This window comes from Siphateles boraxobius, unplaced genomic scaffold (assembly GCF_051911475.1).
Source record: "Siphateles boraxobius isolate OS27281-9 unplaced genomic scaffold, OSU_SipBor_1 54, whole genome shotgun sequence".
Taxonomy (NCBI): Eukaryota; Metazoa; Chordata; class Actinopteri; order Cypriniformes; family Leuciscidae; genus Siphateles; species Siphateles boraxobius.
In genome coordinates this window covers 797089-818692 of record NW_027509180.1, presented here as the reverse complement: position 1 = coordinate 818692, position 21604 = coordinate 797089, and the positions used below count along the sequence as shown (strand labels likewise).

Here is a 21604-nt window from a genome sequence, read left to right as displayed (position 1 = left end):
ACTCAGAATAAGGCACACGGGACACGGAACAAGGAAACTGGGAACAACACACAGCAAACAACAACCAACAGCCAACAACTGAAACACAGGGGTTTAAATACACAGACAAACAAGCTAAACAAGATAACAAGGGGGCGTGGCTAATGAGAAACACCTGGGGAGACTAATAAACATGGACGAGGAACACCTGTGGACACTGAGCAACAACAAACAATGACAAGACACATGGCAGGATCACATGACAAACAAGGGATCACGTGATATACAAGACACAACAAAACCCACACGTAACAGTTATTCTTTAAAAATAGTATTTTTTTTATCATATATCATGTTAACAAGAACACTTGAATGAATAACTTTAAGCTTTGTAAACACATTTTGGGACATTTTTGGGCCTTATGCATCTCATCAAACCCAAATGGCACCTGTTTATTCCTAAAAGTTTTATGATAATTTTCAGTTTCTGCGCATATCAAATCATCTTATTTTAATGTCAAGTCAAGTCAAGTCATCCTCATTTATATAGCGCTTTTAACAATGAAGATTGTTTCAAAGCCGCTTTACAGAGAGAAACATATAATTTAAGGTAACAGAGATTGGTTTGGTTTTATAGTGGTTCTAGAAAAATGTTTTTTCCAGCTAAAGTTAGTTTTGATTGATTCACTTCCGTCTAAATGATCATTTGTTATTAAATTAGGGGCCGCTAAGACGACACCGTTCTCTCTAAACAGACTTTAAACGTGAACCTGTGATAGACGCTGATGGCGTTCACATGCGCATTAAGAATTGATTCTATAGTTATGTGCGTTTGAATATATGTGCGCAGGTTTGTAATTCCTTACAAACCATGCCTAAACAAACTACTTGTCTATAAATTTTGATGCAGAATTTTATTTTATCTTATCACTTTGAGTAGGATCGCGAACCGAAAAATTCCACAACGCTTTATCTGTAGAGTGGTATAGGGATCCTCCATAGGGAGAGGCTAGTTGGCACTTCAGCACTGCATTGTCATCGGGTCCAGGCGAAAGTCCTTCGTCAGATCTGGAAACGGCCTGGATCCGGCAGGCTGCGGGAAAACCTTGGGATAAACAAAGACACTAAAATTAGCCTAGATGACATTCTTCTAATGATGTAACGAGTACATCAGGATTTGAGGGAAGTGTTCCCAGTTCTTGCTGACCTAATCTAAGCAGCCTAATATTGAATTATAGAAGGCTATAGAGTGTTATGTGAATGCTAGGTCAAAGAGATGTGTTTTTAGTCTAGCTTTGAACTGACAGACTGTGTCTGCTTCCCGGACAATATTAGGAAGATTGTTCTCAAAGTTTTGGTGCTAAATAGGAAAAGGATCTACCGCCAGCAGTCGATTTAGATATTCTAGGTATTATCAACTAGCCAGAACTTTGAGATCGCAATAGACGTGAAGGACTATAATGCGTTAAGAGCTCGCTCAAGTACTGGGGAGCTAAACCATTTAGTGCTTTGTAAGTAATCAGCAATATTTTAAAATTTATACGATGTTTAATAGGGAGCCAATGCAGTGTTGACAGAACCGGGCTAATATGGTCGTACTTCCTTGTTCTGGTAAGAACTCTAGCGGCTGCGTTTTGAACTAGCTGTAGTTTGTTTATTAAGCGTGCAGGGCAACCACCCAGTAGAGCATTACAATAATCTAGCCTTGATGTCATGAAAGCATGAACTGGTTGTTCCGCATTTGTCAATGAGAGCATATGATGTAATTTAGATATATTTTTAAGATGGAAAAATGGAAAAGTTTTACAGACACTAGACATGTGACTTCCAAATGAAAGATTGGTATCAAAGAATACACCCAGGTTCCTAACTGACGGCGAAGACTTAACAGAGCAGCCATCAAGTGTTAGACGGTATTCTAAGTTATTACGTGTGGAAGTTTTTTGTCCAATAAATAGAATCTCTGTTTTTTCAGAATTTAGTAGTAGGAAATTACTAGTCATCCAATTTTTTATATCAACTATGCATTCCGATAATTTTGTGAATTGGTGAGTTTCGTTAGGTTTGGAAGAAATATAGAGCTGAGTATCATCAGCATAACAGTGGAAGCTAATTCCATGTTTCCTAATGATATCTCCTAAAGGTAGCATGTACAGAGTGAACAGCAGCGGTCCTAGTACTGAGCCTTGTGGTACGCCATACTGAACTTGTGATCGATAAGACATCTCTTCATTTACTGCTACAAACTGATAACGGTCAGATAAATATGATTTAAACCATGCTAGTGCAATTCCACTAATGCCAACATAGTTTTCTAGTCTATTTAAGAGAATGTTGTGGTCAATGGTGTCAAATGCAGCACTAAGATCGAGTAACACTAATAGAGAGATACAACCACGATCGGATGATAAGAGCAAATCATTTGTGACTTTAATGAGAGCTGTCTCAGTGCTATGGTGCGGTCTAAATCCTGACTGGAAATCCTCGCAGATACCATTTCTTTCAAGAAAGGAACACAGTTGTGAGGATACTGCCTTTTCTAATATCTTTGACAGAAAAGGTAGATTCGAGATCGGCCTGTAATTGACTAATTCTGTAGGATCAAGTTGCGTTTTTTTAACAAGTGGTTTAATCATTGCCAGCTTAAAGGTTTTTGGTACGTATCTTAGAGACAAAGACGAATTAATGATGTTAAGAAGAGGATCTATGACTTCTGGAAGCATCTCTTTCAGTAGTTTAGTCGGTATAGGGTCTAACATACATGTTGTCGATTTAGATGAATTAACAGGTTTGCAAAATTCTTCCTCCTATGGCAACAAATGAATCAAATTTTACCTCGGGGAGACTATAATGCACTCCCTGATGTGATGCTGTAGTAGACGGTTGCATAGTTATAATTTTGTCCCTAATATTATCAATCTTATAAGTGAAGAAGTTCATAAAGTCATTACTGCTGTGTTTCTTGGAAACTTCTGGGCTTGAAGCTTTCTTTTTCGTTAGTGTAGCCACTTTTTCAAATAAATACCTTGGATTATGTTTATTTTCTTTTAATAGGGTTGAAAAATAAGCAGATCTAGCAGCTTTTAAAGCCTCTCTGTAAGCAATCGGGCTCTCCTTCCATGAAATCCGAAATACCTCTAGTTTTGTTTTTTTCCAGTTGCGCTCCAGTTAATGATCTAACTACTTTATGGGGATTACTATAGTTATCAAACTTATATATAATATTTAGATTAATTTGGACATTATGCTGCTGTAATTATTTATCTGTAGTGGTTGATGAGTGTCATTAGTGATTGTTTTTGTGTTATTGATGTTTTATCCATGTCATATTGTGAGAAATAACAGTATTGACTGTCAGTAGAGTAGTTTTATAGGCTTTTATCATCTATCCGACTCAAATAATGTGTTTCTATCAGCAAACACTCAGAATAAAGTGAGATGTTCTGCTGATGATCCTGAATGTCTTGTTGAATGAGTGTTGATAGTCTGAGGATCATCAATATTAACAGATCTGCTGAAAACACTCTTTATTTCATGACAATAGTTCCTGTTTTCTCCTCATTTATTATGCTGATGTTTTCAGATCTCCTGTAAATTGACACTTAAAGCTCATTTCGTTGGTGTCAGCAGACTGGGGGGATTTGTTGGCTAGTAAGTACGTTTATTTCTGTTTATGAATTGAACTGTTTTTCTTACCATTATTTATACTTGGAAGAATTTAAATAATTTATATTATTTTCTATATTTCTTGATACCGGTGTTTTAATGAAGAAACAGAATGATGTTAGGATTAGCAATAAAAATAATAAAAAATAATTAATGAATTGGCATCACTTACTGTATGATGAATAGATAGACAGACATAAATGCTTAGAAGTTTCAATTATTATAAAAACAAACTCGCTCAGTAATTTATATATTTTTGATTTTGGTAGATCAGCTCCTCCCACACTGGAATACATCATCAGTGAAGCTCCTCCCACACTGGAATACATCATCAGTGAAGCTCCTCCCTCTGTAATCACATCATCAGTGAAGCTCCTCCCTCTGTAAGCACATCATCAGTGAAGCTCCTCCCACTGTAATCACATCATCAGTGAACCTCCTCCCACTGAAATCACATCATCAGTGAAGCTCCTCCCACTGTAATCACATAATCAGTGAAGCTCCTCCCATACTGGAATACATCATCAGTGAAGCTCCTCCCACACTGGAATACATCATCAGTGAAGCTCCTCCCACAGCAATTCTCAGATAAATGCATTTTTAAATGATTCCCATCAGCTGCAAGTGAAGACGAGCATCAGAGCATCAGGAAGAGCTGAAATCTGCAAAGACTGAGTTTATTAAAGAGGACAGTGAGAACACGAGTGATCCAGAACCTGCAGAATGAAACACACTGAAGATCCTGAAGAACAAAGAGGTTGGTGTTTATTCTTCATTCATTCATGATGCTGGAGAACATTCATGTTAGAAACATTCAAGCACTTCTTCACATTTAGATAAACAGTTAATCTATGAAATGGTACAGAATGTTCTGGGTTTTTCTTCAACAAATGGTCAGTAAAGGGAAGTTTGAGAGACTTTTATATTGATTGTCAAGATCGGATCAAGCTTATTACTATTTTAACTGTTTTATTTTACATTTATTTTATATCTGGTCCCAATTTGCAACTACGTTACCAGAATTTTTGTCCTTTTCAACATAGTTCACAAAATTATTATTTTTTTAGGAATAATCAGTAAACGCCAAGTTACTGATAAAGTTGTATTTGTCAAATATCATACAAGTTATTCATAGTTATAGAGATTCTTCTTACAGTAACTTTGGTAACAGGGTTGATGAATACAGTCAATGCTACAGTTTGTGTAAAAACTGAGACAATGGATTGAGAATAGGCTTGTTTGATATGCGGCTTGCCTCGTCTGAAGTGTAGTCGAGAGTAGGGTTAGGGTTAGGGTTCTCATTGGCCGACAGCTGATGATGTCATTGAGCCGTCTAATAGGCTTGTTTGAGATGCGCCTTGCTTCGCCTGAAGTGTAGTCGAGAGTAGCGGCTGCAGTGAGAGGAGGAGTGAAGAAAGCGCAGGCAAGCCGGACAGTTCTCGCTTCTCGCAGTGGATCTGACTCCTGCCAGATCAATGATGGATATGGAGGGATTCACGCTCCTGCACAGTGTTGCTAATAAACTGGATGTAATTTAAGTTTTGTTGCTTTTATATGAAAATAAATATAATGAACAAGACACCCAAAGTACTTGTTATTTAATTCCATTCCAAATAAGTGTTTATCAATCATTTTTTCTTTAATACAGACATATGCTATGTGTTTTTTTGTTTTTATAATAAAATGACATAACCCATAGAGATCACACTGTCCGAGAGTTTGGGAATATACACACATAACATATACACATAAAACATGATATCCGAGTTTTAAAATAAAACATTTTAAAAGAGAACAATACATCACGGTTGTTTTAACCAATCAACATTAAGCTGTGTCGTCAGCAAGTCGTTTCCCATCATGCTTTTGATCAGCGCAGTCGGTGGAGAGCAACTGCGAGCGACTGCAGAATCCGACACTTGCGCTCGCGAGAGCTTTTTGACACACGTCAGCATGACATCAGAGCAAGGTGGACCGCACTCGGACACATTTCTAACCGGCATGCATTACGCGCTGATCATCGGTGATCGGTTCTGCGCAGATTTTGCTCATCTCAAACAAGCCTATTATTTTCTTGTCTTCCCATCATGCAGCAGAAAGAGTCCAGACGATGTCACTTCCTGGGTGTCACAGTTTTAAGAAATGCTCTGTTTTTAAAAGGAGGAAAATCATGTCATGAGTAACAGGGTTGAGTGAAACATGTAGGACACAGATAATGCTAATACATATGGTTAATTTAAAACCAGTTAAAGCCGCTCTACACTTTGAGCGTGTGATATTTCTACAGACACTGCAACGATCGTGAAATGACGTCACATTCTGCGGCAGCTTTTTTACAAACATAAATTCAACATATAAAAAATAATAATAATTAAAAATGTAAAAATAAACCGTCCACTCTATTTGAATGCTAAACGCTTGTGTTATTTCTCACAGGGTTATTCACTTGAGCTTGTGTTTCTGGTGTCCCACTTTCACATGCGTATGAATGGAAGTCAGTGCAAGGAAAAGTCTAGTGCGAACGGCCATTAATAATTAAAAGGTTTAGTAAAATAAATATCAATCTCAAAGTTGGTGTCAAAAAATGGCAGTATTGTATATTTTAATGTTAATATCATGTTAGATAATTGTGTCATTGATTAAATATATTTAACATTTCTGGCTAAAGAAACATGGGATTCTTGCTTATAATGTTTTACAAATAATACTTGGAAGTTAAATTTACCTCATTCATGGAAAGTTTCAAGGACATATAATCAATTCATAAAAAGGCATCAAATTATTATATTTTATGGCAGTTGTCTACTTTCTACCATTACATCAGGGCTCACTTTCATGTCCTTTCACTTTATATTTCTCTCTTTGAGTTATTTTGATGTACTGAAAATTAAATGTAATATTTGTTTCTGTCATGTCAGACCGGATGGAAGAGAGCGAGGAGAGTGAAGAATTGAGAGAAGTGAAGGAGGAGAGTGAAGAATTGAGAGAAGTGGAGGAGGAACTTCATGTCCAACCTGGAGAAAAACCTTTGAGTCGCTCAAAGACTAAACAGACATTTTCAAAGAAAAGACGAGCCAAGATATCTTTCACCTGCACTCAGTGTGGAAACAGTTTAACAACCAAACAACATCTTGAGCGTCACATGAGAGTTCATACCGGAGAGAAGCCGTTCACATGTGATCAGTGTGGGAAAGATTTCAGTCAATCTTCATCCCTTAAAGATCACATGAGGATCCACACCGGAGAGAAGCCGTTCTCATGTGATCAGTGCGGGAAAACATTTCTTAGTACATCACACCTGAAGTCACACATGACAGTTCATACAAAGGAGAAGCCACATTCATGTTCTGTGTGTGGAAAGAGTTTTTCACAGCTGCAATCTTTATATACACATCAGAAAACTCACACTGGTGTGAGAGAGTACATGTGCTTTGAGTGTGAGAAGACTTTTACTACAGCAACCAATTTGAAACTGCACCAGAGAATTCACACGGGAGAAAAACCTTACAAGTGTTCACACTGTGACAAGAGATTCGGTCGATCAGAACATCTGAAAACACATGAGAGGATCCACACTGGAGAAAAACCTTACAAGTGTTCGCACTGTGACGAGAGATTCAGTCGATCAGAACATCTGAAAACACATGAGAGGATACACACTGGAGAAAAACCTTACAAGTGTTCAGACTGTGACAAGAGATTCAGTCGATCAGAACATCTGAAAACACATGAGAGGATCCACACTGGAGAGAAGCCGCACACGTGTGATCAGTGTGGAAAGAATTTTGCTTTTAAAAAAACCCTGAAGATACACCTGAGGATCCACACCGGAGAGAAGCCGTTTAAGTGTGATCAATGTGGGAAAGATTTCAGTCAATCTTCATCCCTTAAAGATCACATGAGGATCCACACCGGAGAGAAGCCGTTCTCATGTGATCAATGTGGCAACACATTTCTTAGGGCATCAGACCTGAAGACACACATGACAGTTCATACGAAGGAGAAGCCACATTCATGTTCTGTGTGTGGAAAGAGTTTTTCACTGCTGCCTAATTTACATAGACATGAGAAAACTCACACTGGTGTGAGAGAGTACATGTGCTTTGAGTGTGAGAAGACTTTTAGTACAGCAAACCATTTAAAAAGGCACCAGATTATTCACACGGGAGAAAAACCTTACAAGTGTTCACACTGTGACAAGAGATTCAGTCAGTCATCAACTCTGAAAAGACATGAGAGGATCCACACTGGAGAGAAACCTTACAAGTGTTCACACTGTGACAAGAGATTCAGACAGGCATCAGCTCTGAAAACACACGAGAGGATCCACAGCAGAGAGAAACCGCACACGTGTGATCAGTGTGGAAAGAGTTTCTCTATTGAAAGTCACCTGAAGCGACACATGAAGATCCATGCAGTTGAGAAATCACTTAAACACAGTCTGAGATCACGGTAAGTAGTTTATTTTCATGTGCTGAGCAACAAAGTCTCTTCTGTGTAAGTTATCCACACATCACCCTATAGCCAAATCTCTCCTCTCCACCTATAGCCGGTGTGTGGTGAGCACAGGACACTTTGTTGACTGATTGGTATCTATTAACTTGTGTTCAGCCAACAGGAATGTCTAATTTGAACACTTCGAGGAGCAACGGATCCAGTTGAGGATTAATAGTAAGTTTTTTATTCTTATATGCTTTGTTCTAATCGCGATAGGAAAATGTGGCGAACAGGACGGCCGAGGGACGTGAGAGAACAGCGCGAGGCCGGTGGTGCGATTCATAATGAGCAACACCTGTGAGCACACCGGTCTCGCATCTCTCACGGAGGAGCGGAAGCATAAAGGGGGAGCGACGACGTTGATGATCGAGAGAGGAACAGGCCTGTATTTTAGTTGAGTTTTGGTTTTTGTATTTGTGTTTTATTTTAGCCAGCAGTCGTCCGCGAGGGGCTGCTGGCGGTATTTAAGTTTGTTTATTTTATTTTAAATAAAGTATGTTTAAATGTTCGCCGGTTCCTGCCTCCTTCTTCCCTGAACATTGCTACACTGGTGCCGAAACCCGGGAAGAAGGAGGCGGGAACCGGCGAACATACATACTTTATTTAAAATAAAATAAACAAACTTAAATACCGCCAGCAGCCCCTCGCGGACGACTGCTGGCTAAAAATAAAACACAAATACAAAAACCAAAACTCAACTAAAATACAGGCCTGTTCCTCTCTCGATCATCAACGTCGTCGCTCCCCCTTTATGCTTCCGCTCCTCCGTGAGAGATGCGAGACCGGTGTGCTCACAGGTGTTGCTCATTATGAATCGCACCACCGGCCTCGCGCTGTTCTCTCACGTCCCTCGGCCGTCCTGTTCACCACAGAATACATTTGCATTTATTCATTCAGCTGACGCTTTTATCCAAAGCGACTTACAATTGCTATATATGTCAGAGGTCGCACGCCTCTGGAGCAACTAGGGGTTAAATGTCTTGCTCAGGGACGCATTGGTGTCTCACAGTGGATTCGAACCCGGGTCTCTCACACCAAAGGCATGTGTCTCCTACTGCGCCATCACCACCCCTTTATATAATAGTGTCTGTAAACCGCAAAAAGACTGTTTAAATATGAATCGTGTGTCCGTGTGTGAATGAATGAACAGCACAGATGCGCACTTACGTTTACTATGTTACAGATGAAATGTGAAAGACAACATTTCGTTGACTAGTTTGGGATAGATTATAACATTTTTATTGTAAAATAGACATCAAATAAGCTTTTGTTAGCCAGTGTCTGCTCATATGTTAAATATATAGCTAGTATGTTTTGTCAAAAATAAACTCATCAAGTAAGATGTTATTATAGTGTTTGAATCCTTAACTTTGAAATATGTATGAACACTTTTTAATAAAATAGCAAAAATATATATTTACAAGGTAGCCTAAATGTAAGCAACATCTTAATATGCCAATATAAGCCTTCACATTAAATTATTTATTATTGTTTTTTATTAGTGACACATTTGGGGAGAGGATATATTCCAAAACTTTCTGAAAATACAGTATGAGAATTAACTGCATAGTTACTAGAAATGTTTACCATGGAAATTATGCAATTTGCATGCATACAAAATAAGTCCTCACATTCTTTCTTGTGGTACCCAGTGACACACCTGTGTGAAAGGCTTATTATGCAGCTTATTATGCAGGTCATTGTCATCTCAGGTGTGAATCAGAGCATTATTCATGATCGTTCACGCCCACATGCATATTGCCTTTCCAAACCAAAAGTGTCTTACAAAATTTAAAACAATGTATTGTTTTATGTGAATGATTAGGCAGGATGATTTTCAGATCCTTTAGAAGCAAAAACTCTAGGCAACAACATCCATTAGTCAAAAGTCTTGTGGACACATATTTAGTATGTGTTTTGTGGCCTTATTTTCAGAAACTTTAAGTTTTAGTTTTTTCAATAACCATGCATAAACATTATTCTTAGTGCTGGGCGATAAACCGGTTCAAACCGAAAACCAGTTTATATTTTCGTCACGATATTGATTTTGAATAAACCGCCACACCGGTGTATTTAATTACACAACGTTCGGAACGAGCGTTACGCTGCGCGACACTGTTTCAGACGGACCCTTTACAATGTTGCACTTCTAAGCAGCGACGAGTGAGGGTAAACAAACAGCAGTGCTCTGTTACGTTACATGGACGATGGATGCGGAGCGCATTATTGTAGCGCGAAAGTACATTAATATAATGCGCGAGCGCGAATCTCTCTGCTCGCGCGCGGAATATAATGTGCCGTGCTCTCAGATACACGCTGCTCTTGTTAAAATAGGTCTATTTTCTCTTGGCTCGCTCAGAGAATCCTGCACTTAAAACGTGTTCAGTGCAATCGCGAATCTCTCCTCTTCCCCAGCTAACAATTTTAGGTTATAAGAACGTTTTCATAACGTTCCCATTAAGTTATAAAAACGTTAAAGTTATTTCTGAATGTTCCAGGAACATATGTCCAGTTTTTTAGACGTATGTATTAACGTTATTTCTTGGTTATAAGAACTCCATTCAAAACGTTATAAGAACGTTCAATTCTCCCGTTATATAAACGTTGTATTAACGTTCTTGCTTGGTTATAAGAATATCATTCAAACGTCATTAGAACGTACAATTCTCCCGATATATAAATGTTGTATTAACGTTATTTCCTGGTTATAAGAACGTTATTAGAATGTTAAGAAATAACTATTTTAGGCTATACTGGGCGCTATTCTATTCTACAATATTCACTAATGACAGTAAAATAGACCATCCTAAGTCAATTTACTGCAGTAATTCCTCTCTCAACCAGTAGAAAATGCTTTGAACACCTGACATACATGTTGCTCATATATTATGGTAGCCCTGTTTGTGCTGAATTGAGTGTAATTACACCTTTGCCAATAATATTTTTATAAGCAACTGAAAAAAGCACAAATGTCAGGGCATGTCAAAACATCTCAAGGACCCCACAAACACCATGTTTACGCTACGCCATGACGCACTACTCTACTTCTGACGTCACAAGTTGCGTAAGTTGTGCTTTAGGCACAAGTAGACTGCGTATAGCCGGAAGCTATACATTTATAATTTGCTCCAAAACTATGTGAAAATCATCCTGCATACTCATTTAGATAAGACAATATATTGATTTAAAATTTGTATGACGTGTTTTGTGTGAGAAAGCTGTATGCGAGGAGGCGTGATTCTCTCAGTAATATGAATGCATTTTACACCTGAGAAAGACAAAGACCCTCCCCTAATGGCCCTATCAGGTGCTATCAGGCCCGATCATTATGAGGAGCCATGCCCAAAGAATGAGGAGAAATTAAAAAAAGAATGGCTTTTTGATTGTCTGGATTTATTTACAACACAACATAATCCAAAGATACACAACAAATGACAAAATAGCACATTAGTAAACACACTGATCTAAAAACAGAGACTTGGACAGTCACACACCTTTGTGCCATTCCTAAAACATAGTAGCCTACATACCTGTCATGTCCAAGGTGTTTGACTTTTCATTTTACTATGTTCATGTACAGAGACTCATGTGAATGTTGAAGTCAGCAGGACTCATCCAGTAGCATCTGATCCCTTTCTAAAAAAATAAATAAATAAACACCTGTAAACATGTTGATATCAAGACAAACTATAGGGCTGCACGATTTTGGGAATACATTTTAGATTTTTCACTCACACACACACATACACACACACACATATATATATATATATATATATATATATATATATATATATATATACACACACACACACACACTGCCGTTCAAAAGTAAGTTTAAAATAAGTCACTTATGCTCACAAAGGCTGCATTTATTTGATTAAAAATACAAAACAAAAACCCAGTAATATTGTGAAATAATATTTCAATGTAAATCAGCTGTTTTCTATGTGAATATAAAGTAAAGTGTAATTTATTCCTGTGATCAAAGCTGAATTTTCAGCATCATTACTCCAGTCTTCAGTGTCACATGATCCTTCAGAAATCAGTATAATATGATGATGTGATGCTCAAGAAAACATTTTCATTATCATCAATGTTGAAAACAGTTATTTACATTTTTATTTCAGGATTCTTTGATGAATAGAAAGTTCAAAAGAACAGCATTTATCTGAAAAATAATCTTTTGTAACATTAAACACTACCGTTCAAAACTTTGGGGTCAGTAAGAATTTTTTATTTAATTTTTTGGGGGAAATAAATAAAATGGATCAATACTTTTATTCATCAAGGAGGAATTAAATTGATAAAAAGTGACAGTCAAGACATTTATAATGTTACAAAATATTTTATTTCAAATAAATGCTGTTGTTTTTAACTTTATGTTCATCAAAGAATCCTAAAACAAATGGTACACAACTGTTTTCAACATTGATAATAATCATAAATGTTTTTTGGGCATCACATCATCATATTATACTGATTTCTGAAGGATCATGTGACACTGAAGACTGGAGTAATAATGCTGAAAATTCAGCTTTGATCACAGGAATAAATTACACTTTTTACTATATATTCGCATAGAAAACAGCTGTTTTACATTGAAATAAAAGTAGTAAAATGATCACTACAGAGGCGGGTGTTTGCGGTGATCCTCAGCTCTCTATCAAGGTGTCTCTTCACAAAATTAATCCAACTCTTCTTGATGTGATCGTTTTTCGGAAATGTTTTGTACTTGACCGCATCCAGATAGTACGCATTTCCGTGACGAACGCATAGCTAGCTAGCAAATTGTAGGCAAGTAACTAATAATACTTACAGTAACTCGTAATTGAGCAGCAAAGTGATGTTATTAATGTGCTCTATTTATATTGTTAGGGGAGGGGCCAGCTTCAGTGGCTCCAGTGCATCATCAAGTAGGGGCGTGTCCAGGAGCTCAGGGGCTCCAGGGCGTCATCAAGTAGGGGCGTGTCAATCAAAACCCCCAGTGCGTCATCATTTTTAGCCCCGCCCAAAAAATCCGGAACACAGCAATAGTGAAAAATTGTTTAACGCTCTAACGCCACAATTCAGTACTTCACAGTCTTTGTAATATGTTTTAGCAATACATTTCTAACATTTATAATGTGTTTAGAATTTTTTTTAGAATTGCCTTTACAGGGACTTTAATATTAATAAAAGAATGCATAAAATTCGATTTCGATTCACAAGCTTGCAATTCGGTCCGATATCGGTTTCGGTACAATACATGGCAAATTTTCACAATTTTCATTTTCACGCGCAATGTTCGATTCATTTATCAACTGAAAACAGTAGTGATGGGGACGAGACCGCCTATGCCGAGTCCAAGTCAAGACCGAGTCTTTGAAGGGTCGAGTCCAAGTCGAGACCGAGCCTTTGAAGGGTCGAGTCCGAGTCGAGACCGAGTCTTTGAAGGGTCGAGTCCGATTCGAGACCGAGTCTTTGAAGGGTCGAGACCAAGTCTTTGAAGGGTCGAGTCCGAGTCGAGACCGAGTCTTTGAAGGGTCGAGTCCGAGTCGAGACCGAGTCTTTGAAGGGTCGAGTCCGAGTCGAGACCGAGTCTTTGAAGGGTCGAGTCCGAGTCGAGACCGAGTCTTTGAAGGGTCGAGTCCGAGTCAAGACCGAGTCTTTGAAGGGTCGAGTCCGAGTCGAGACCGAGTGTTTGAAGAGTCGAGTCCGAGTCGAGACCGAGTCTTTGAAGGGTCGAGTCCGAGTCGAGACCAAGTCTTTGAAGGGTCGAGTCCGAGTCGAGACCGAGTCTTTGAAGGGTTGAGTCCGAGTCGAGATTTTGTCTCGACATGTCAGTTTTGATATTCATGATTTAATATCACCCCAGTTAATAATCAACAGTTAGGCCTACAGACTAAGCTAGATTGGGAATTGTTTAGAGGAGCAGTCTTAACGTCTTAATATGGACCAGGGGCGTAGCAAGCTTTTCAAAAGTGCGGGGGATGGATGTGACATTTAAATGTTGGCATTAACAGCTATTAATGACTAAAAAGCTTAAAAGGAACTTTGTTGTATATGCTGGGGTACAATTTATAAATGATCGTTCTTTCCCACTGGATTTTGTAAAACGATGTTGTGTGGACCTCTGTTCCTTTATGGGGGGTTCGGAGTATGCTCCCCCTCAACTTTTTTTTGTACATTTTAAGGTTAAACGCTCAATCTGATGCACTTTGAGAGCTCAAAATTAAGAGCTTCAACCGGGTTCGACCCATGACCTGTGCACATTGAACAAAAAAAAAACATTGACTTGTACCTAAAGAGGGCTCAAACATCTTTTTAGTTATGATATAGAGTCTCCGTCTACATTACATTATCACTGGTGTTTTAGAATGCCAAACATTTATCATAATAATATAATTATTTATATAATTATTCCTATGATGGAAAATCCATATAGCCTATAAATGTATGCTACTCTATAAATGAAAATGAATATTTCAAAAGTATATTTTACATTACGCTATAGAATAGGAAAATTACAATACTTTTGTCCTAATTTCTTCACTTGTAAGAAATAAACCCTTGAGCTTTTATTTTGGAGAAAAGTTTGAGCAAAGTGCACACTTTTCTTTAAATCACGCAGCACAAAGAGAATGCCTAAGTCATGTGCGGTTTAGTCTAAAGAACGAAATATAATACTGAAAACACTCGACATGTCAACAAAACACAAACATAACATCTTCCTAAACGCATATCAAGCTTATTTAAAAACCTCGAAAGCATAAACACTCATTCAAAGTACCTGGAAAAGGGAGATGTAAATAACCATAAGTTCCCGACTCCTCAGCACGAGCTGACCAATAAATCTAACACCCCAAGAGAGGCGGGACTTAAGGCAGAACAGCCAATCATCAGCCGGTCACACTCAAAGGCGGTGTCATTTTTGAAAGGAAAGGGGAGAGGAGACGCAGCGAGCGCAGACACAGAGCGGCCAGATAAACAACTGAACGAGAGCGACTGTAGTAAGGCGTTTGTGTAAACTGCAGAAAAAGTGCGGGTGTTGAACCCTCTCACCGGGAAAGTGATGGGGACGAGACCGCCTATGCCGAGTCGAGACCGAGTCTTTGAAGGGTCGAGTCCGAGTCGAGACCGAGTCTTTGAAGGGTCGAGACCGAGTCTTTGAAGGGTCGAGTCCGAGTCAAGACCGAGTCTTTGAAGGGTCGAATCCGAGTCGAGACCGAGTCTTTGAAGGGTCGAGTCCGAGTCGAGACCGAGTCTTTGAAGGTTCGTGTCCGAGTCGAGACCGAGTCTATGAAGGGTCGAGTCCGAGTCGAGACCGAGTCTTTGAAGGGTCGAGTCCGAGCCCGAGTCTTTGAAGGGTCGAGTCTGAGTCGAGACCGAGTCTTTTGAAGGGTCGAGTCCGAGACGAGGCCGAGTCTTTGAAGGGTCGAGTCTGAGACGAGACCGAGTCTTTGAAGGGTCGAGTCCGAGACCGAGTCTTTGAAGGGTCGAGTCTGAGTCGAGACCGAGTCTTTGAAGGGTCGAGTCCGAGTCGAGACCGAGTCTTTTGAAGGGTCGAGTCCGAGACGAGACCGAGTCTTTGAAGGGTCGAGTCCGAGACGAGACCGAGTCTTTGAAGGGTCGAGTCCGAGTCGAGATCGAGTCTTTGAAGGGTCGAGTCCGAGTCGAGACAGAGTCTTTGAAGGGTCGAGTCCGAGTCGAGACCGAGTCTTTGAAGGGTCGAGTCCGAGTCGAGACCGAGTCTTTGAAGGGTCGAGTCCGAGACGAGACCGAGTCTTTGAAGGGTCGAGTCCGAGTCGAGACCGAGTCTTTGAAGGGTCGAGACCGAGTCTTTGAAGGGTCGAGTCCGAGACGAGACCGAGTCTTTGAAGGGTCGAGTCCGAGTCGAGACCGAGTCTTTGAAGGGTCGAGTCCGAGACTGAGTCTTTGAAGGGTCGAGTCTGAGTCGAGACCGAGTCTTTGAAGGGTCGAGTCCGAGTCGAGACCGAGTCTTTTGAAGGGTCGAGTCCGAGTCGAGACCGAGTCTTTTGAAGGGTCGAGTCCGAGACGAGACCGAGTCTTTGAAGGGTCGAGTCCGAGTCGAGACCGAGTCTTTGAAGGGTCGAGTCCGAGTCTTTGAAGGGTCGAGTCCGAGTCGAGACCGAGTCTTTGAAGGGTCGAGTCTGAGTCGAGACCGAGTCTTTGAAGGGTCGAGTCCGAGTCTTTGAAGGGTCGAGTCCGAGTCAAGACTGAGTCTTTGAAGGGTCGAATCCGAGTCGAGACCGAGTCTTTGAAGGGTCGAGTCCGAGTCGAGACCGAGTCTTTGAAGGTTCGTGTCTGAGTCGAGACCGAGTCTATGAAGGGTCGAGTCCGAGTCGAGACCGAGTCTTTGAAGGGTCGAGTCCGAGTCAAGACCGAGTCTTTGAAGGGTCGAATCCGAGTCGAGACCGAGTCTTTGAAGGGTCGAGTCCGAGTCGAGACTGAGTCTTTGAAGGTTCGTGTCCGAGTTGAGACCGAGTCTATGAAGGGTCGAGTCCGAGACGAGACCGAGTCTTTGAAGGGTCGAGTCCGAGACCGAGTCTTTGAAGGGTCGAGTCTGAGTCGAGACCGAGTCTTTGAAGGGTCGAGTCCGAGTCAAGACCGAGTCTTTGAAGGGTCGAGTCCGAGACGAGACCGAGTCTTTGAAGGGTCGAGTCCGAGACGAGACCGAGTCTTTGAAGGGTCGAGTCCGAGTCGAGATCGAGTCTTTGAAGGGTCGAGTCCGAGTCGAGACCGAGTCTTTGAAGGGTCGAGTCCGAGTCAGGACCGAGTCCTTTGAAGGGTCGAGTCCGAGTCGAGACCGAGTCTTTGAAGGGTTGAGACCGAGTCTTTGAAGGGTCGAGTCCGAGACGAGACCGAGTCTTTGAAGGGTCGAGTCCGAGTCCAGACCGAGTCTTTGAAGGGTCGAGTCCGAGACCGAGTCTTTGAAGGGTCGAGTCTGAGTCGAGACCGAGTCTTTGAAGGGTCGAGTCCGAGTCGAGACCGAGTCTTTTGAAGGGTCGAGTCCGAGTCGAGACCGAGTCTTTTGAAGGGTCGAGTCCGAGACAAGACCGAGTCTTTGAAGGGTCGAGTCCGAGTCGAGACCGAGTCTTTGAAGGGTCGAGTCCGAGTCGAGACCGAGTCTTTGAAGGGTCGAGTCCGAGTCGAGACCGAGTCCTTTGAAGGGTCTTTGAAGGGTCGAGTCCGAGTCGAGACCGAGTCTTTTGAAGGGTCGAGTCCGAGGCGAGACCGAGTCTTTGAAGGGTTGAGTCCGAGTCGAGACCGAGTCTTTGAAGGGTCGAGACCGAGTTTGAAGGGTCGAGTCTGAGTCGAGACCGAGTCTTTGAAGGGTCGAGTCCGAGTCGAGACCGAGTCTTTTGAAGGGTCGAGTCCGAGTCGAGACTGAGTCTTTTGAAGGGTCGAGTCCGAGACGAGACCGAGTCTTTGAAGGGTCGAGTCCGAGTCGAGACCGAGTCTTTGAAGGGTCGAGTCCGAGTCGAGACCGAGTCTTTGAAGGGTCGAGACCGAGTCCTTTGAAGGGTCTTTGAAGGGTCGAGTCCGAGTCGAGACCGAGTCTTTTGAAGGGTCGAGTCCGAGGCGAGACCGAGTCTTTGAAGGGTTGAGTCCGAGTCGAGACCGAGTCTTTGAAGGGTCTTGAAGGGTCGAGACCGAGTCTGTGAAGGGTCGAGACCGAGTCTTTGAAGGGTCGAGTCCGAGACGAGACCGAGTCTTTGCAGGGTCAAGTCCGAGTCGAGACCGAGTCTTTGAAGGGTCGAGTCAGAGTCGAGACCGAGTCTTTGAAGGGTCGAGTCCGAGTCGAGACCGAGTCCTTTGAAGGGTCTTTGAAGGGTCGAGTCCGAGTCGGGACCGAGTCTTTTGAAGGGTCGAGTCCGAGGCGAGACCGAGTCTTTGAAGGGTTGAGTCCGAGTCGAGACCGAGTCTTTGAAGGGTCTTGAAGGGTCGAGACCGAGTCTTTGAAGGGTCGAGACCGAGTCTTTGAAGGGTCGAGTCCGAGACGAGACCGAGTCTTTGCAGGGTCAAGTCCGAGACGAGACCGAGTCTTTGCAGGGTCAAGTCCGAGTCGAGACCGAGTCTTTGAAGGGTCGAGTCCGAGTGGAGACAGAGTCTTTGAAGGGTCGAGTCCGAGTCAAGACCGAGTCCTTTGAAGGGTCGAGTCCGAGTCGAGACCGAGTCTTTGAAGGGTCGAGTCCGAGTCGAGACCGAGTCTTTGAAGGGTCGAGTCCGAGTCGAGACCGAGTCTTTGAAGGGTCGAGTCCGAGTGAAGACCGAGTCTTTGAAGGGTCGAGTCCGAGTCGAGACCGAGTCTTTGAAGGGTCGAGTCCGAGTCGAGACCGAGTCTTTGAAGGGTCGAGTCCGAGTCGAGACCGAGTCTTTGAAGGGTCTGAGACGAGACCGAGTCTTTGAAGGGTCGAGTCCGAGACCGAGTCTTTGAAGGGTCGAGTCCGAGACCGAGTCTTTGAAGGGTCGAGTCCGAGACCGAGTCTTTGAAGGGTCGAGTCCGAGACCGAGTCTTTGAAGGGTCGAGTCCGAGTCAAGACCGAGTCTTTGAAGGGTCGAGTCTGAGTCGAGACCGAGTCTTTGAAGGGTCGAGTCCGAGACGAGACAGAGTCTTTGAAGGGTCGAGTCCGAGACCGAGTCTTTGAAGGGTCGAGTCCGAGACGAGATCGAGTCTTTGAAGGGTCGAGTCCGGGTCGAGTCCGAGTCGAGACCGAGTCCTTTGAAGGGTCGAGTCCGAGTCGAGACCGAATCTTTGAAGGGTCGAGTCCGAGTCAAGACCGAGTCTTTGAAGGGTCGAGTCCGAGACGAGACCGAGAAAGCAGAAATCGGTCTCGAGACCGGACTCAAGTACTACATCACTAGAAAACAGGATTGTGGCGAACAGGACGGCCGAGGGACGTGAGAGAACGGCGCGAGGCCGGTGGTGCGATTGATAATGAGCAACACCTGTGAGCACACCGGTCTCGCATCTCTCACGGAGGAGCGGAAGCATAAAGGAGGAGCGACGACGTTGATGATCGAGAGAGGAACAGGCCTGTGTTTTAGTTGTGTTTGGTTTTTGTATTTGTGTTTTATTTTAGCCAGCAGTCGTCCGCGAGGGACTGCTGGCCGTTATATTTATTTTCGGTAGCCAGCAGTCGTCCGCGAGGGGCTGCTGGCGGTATTTTAGTTTGTTTGTTTTATTTTAAATAAAGTTTATTTTGATTGTTCGCCGGTTCCTGCCTCCTTCTTCCCTGAACATTGCTACACGGATGACTAATCGATTCTTGGGATTTAAGAATCAATATTGGTTCGTAAAAATGAGAATCGATTAAAATCAAGAAATCAATATTCCTTACCCAGCCCTAGTATCCATCCATTGAGTTTTTTTATTATTATTATTGCAAGTGACTTAAGATGTTGTTGTTTTTCAGTTCATAATCAATTATCATTCATCTGCAACTTCTACAACACAACACAACAATGTTAAAGTTCTGAGCGTAATTTCTCTAAGTTTTCTTTCTACCGCTGTGATTTTCAGGTGCTGAAGGTCAATCAGAGGATCAGGAGTGTCTGAGGATTGCTCTGATCGGGAAGACAGGAAATGGGAAGAGTGCAACAGGAAACAGTATTCTGGGAAGAGATGATTGTGACTAAATTCAGTCACGAGTGTGTGAAAAGAGAGTTTGTGAAGTTGATGGTCGATCAGGAACTGTTGTTGATACTCCAGGTCTCTTTGCGAGACACTGACACATGATCAACAGTAAATAAATACTGAAATGTATTTCCACGTTGTCACCTGGCCCTCATGTGTTCATCATTGTGTTGAGTTTGGAAAGATGTACAAGAGATGGGCACAGTAGATCTGATGAAGAAGATCTTCAGTCCAAGAGCTGCTCAGTTCAGCATTGTTCTGTTCACTGGAGGAGATCGCCGGAGAAATAAGCCAACAGAAAAATGTGTCAGTGAAAGTAACTGTGCAGAACTGAAGAAACTAAACAGAGATTGTGGAAACAGATTCCTGGTCTTTAATAACAGTGAAAAACCAGACCAAACCTCACACTGTAAATCCTTAAATCTATCCTTTGCGTGATTGACTGACAGTGCATATTAATATGCGGTTTGCTTAAGATTCTGATATTCTCTATTTCTATTTTTTCTGATACAATTCTATTGATTTTTTATTTGATTTGCCTTGACCAATGATAATTGTCTTTAATTCAGTTTTTTGCCAAAATGTTGAAAAAAAAGAGTGTGTGTTGAGTTTGGGACACACTCATTCGCTGTGTGCCAACAACGCCAGTTTATCCTTGTGAGGGTACCTGGAATATATTGTATAATTCTAGTGTTGACTTTTTACCTGTGGAAAACTAAAAGATATTGTGAAAGCAGGCATTAACTTCATTTTCTGTTGGTAATTATAATGTATAACTTCTTATTAGCTCTGTTCACTTGTTTATGGTTATCTGGGAAATGAGCGGGATTTTTAATGTTTTTAAAAGAAGTTTCTTCTGCTCACCAAGGCTGCATTTATTTTATTAAAAATACAAAACATATACAGTATATATATATATATATATATATATATTCTCCTGTTTTTGGTTAGAGAGGAAGCTCAGGGAAGTTTGTGTTGTTGATTTTCATCTGTTTTTGTGCAGCTCCCTTAAACCTTAATTAGCTTCTTTTCTGTTTATTATTTTAGGCCTTACTCTCTCCTGAATATTTATTCCCATCTTTTGTTAACCTTTTTGATATATGAAGGAAATAAATACTTTTACTTTTACTTAAAGTTGCGTTATGTTTTCACTCTGAGGCTGAAGTGTGTTCTGCACATATTTTTACATCTCTACGTTATCATACTTTCTTTTTCTTTGTTACCTCCCCAAGCCTGACCAGACAGAACATGGTACAGTATAAATAGGCTGAGACAAACAATGTAATGACAATGCAATAATTCATGATAAGTCCGGGCAAAGGTTTGTGGGGACTGAGACACAACACAACAAGATTAAACACAATCAAAACAAATATTCCCTGCAAACCTCCTGCTGCTCTACATTTACATTTAGTCATTTAGCAGAAGCTTTTATCCAAAGCGAATTACAACTGAGGACTAGAGACAAGTCAAGTCATTGTGAAGAGGCAAAAATGACATCCAAGGAGACAAGGCGAGTAGATATTAAAAACTAGCCATGATGCTGATTCAAAGCATCAGATGTGATCTAGGGATGGGCATTTTTTGTTAATTTCTCATTTCGATCATTGACAGGTCTCAAAAAATGATTCCTCAAGTATTCGGGGGGCGGGGTGTGTCCGTCATTAAAATTCAAATATTTTAAGACCGTTACGAAAATTAATGTTGACAAATAAAAATATGACATGAAAACATGAACGTATGAATAGAAAAAAAGAATGCTATATCAGGGGTATAGATATCATTAGTGTGTGTGCGGACAGAAAACGGAGATTAAAGTGG

General features: G+C 41.3%; 2 protein-coding genes across 4 annotated transcripts in view; both read left to right on the top strand.

Moving 5' to 3' along the window:
* The first annotated feature begins 4236 nt into the window (after positions 1-4236).
* On the top strand, positions 4237-19805 carry LOC143714430 (uncharacterized). 3 transcript variants are annotated; one of them, XM_077205615.1, is made up of 5 exons: positions 4240-4402; positions 6564-6782; positions 7539-8097; positions 8264-8316; positions 19670-19749. In XM_077205615.1, the coding sequence occupies exons 1-4, from the start codon at positions 4369-4371 to the stop codon at positions 8271-8273; spliced, it is 822 nt and encodes a 273-aa protein (XP_077061730.1). In that variant the 5' UTR covers positions 4240-4368; the 3' UTR covers positions 8274-8316; positions 19670-19749. The 3 variants fall into 3 exon arrangements, with proteins under 3 accessions (XP_077061727.1, XP_077061729.1, XP_077061730.1); XM_077205612.1 differs by having other exon boundaries at positions 4237-4402; positions 6564-8097; XM_077205614.1 differs by lacking the exon at positions 8264-8316 and having other exon boundaries at positions 4239-4402; positions 6564-8097; positions 19670-19805.
* Positions 8069-21604, top strand: part of LOC143714409 (uncharacterized) — a 73306-nt gene continuing 59770 nt past the window's right edge. The window contains exons 1-2 of the mRNA XM_077205543.1: positions 8069-8097; positions 8264-8316. The gene's annotated coding sequence lies outside the window, so the exon portion shown is untranslated. The remainder of the gene's footprint in view (positions 8098-8263; positions 8317-21604) is intronic.

Bases quoted from the DNA above. Each gene is read 5' to 3' on its own strand.
- LOC143714430 (XM_077205612.1), top strand. From the start codon at position 4,369: ATGAAACACACTGAAGATCCTGAAGAACAAAGAG. The intron at 4,403-6,563 runs GTTGGTGTTTAT...CTGTCATGTCAG, and splicing joins AGATCCTGAAGAACAAAGAG to ACCGGATGGAAGAGAGCGAG.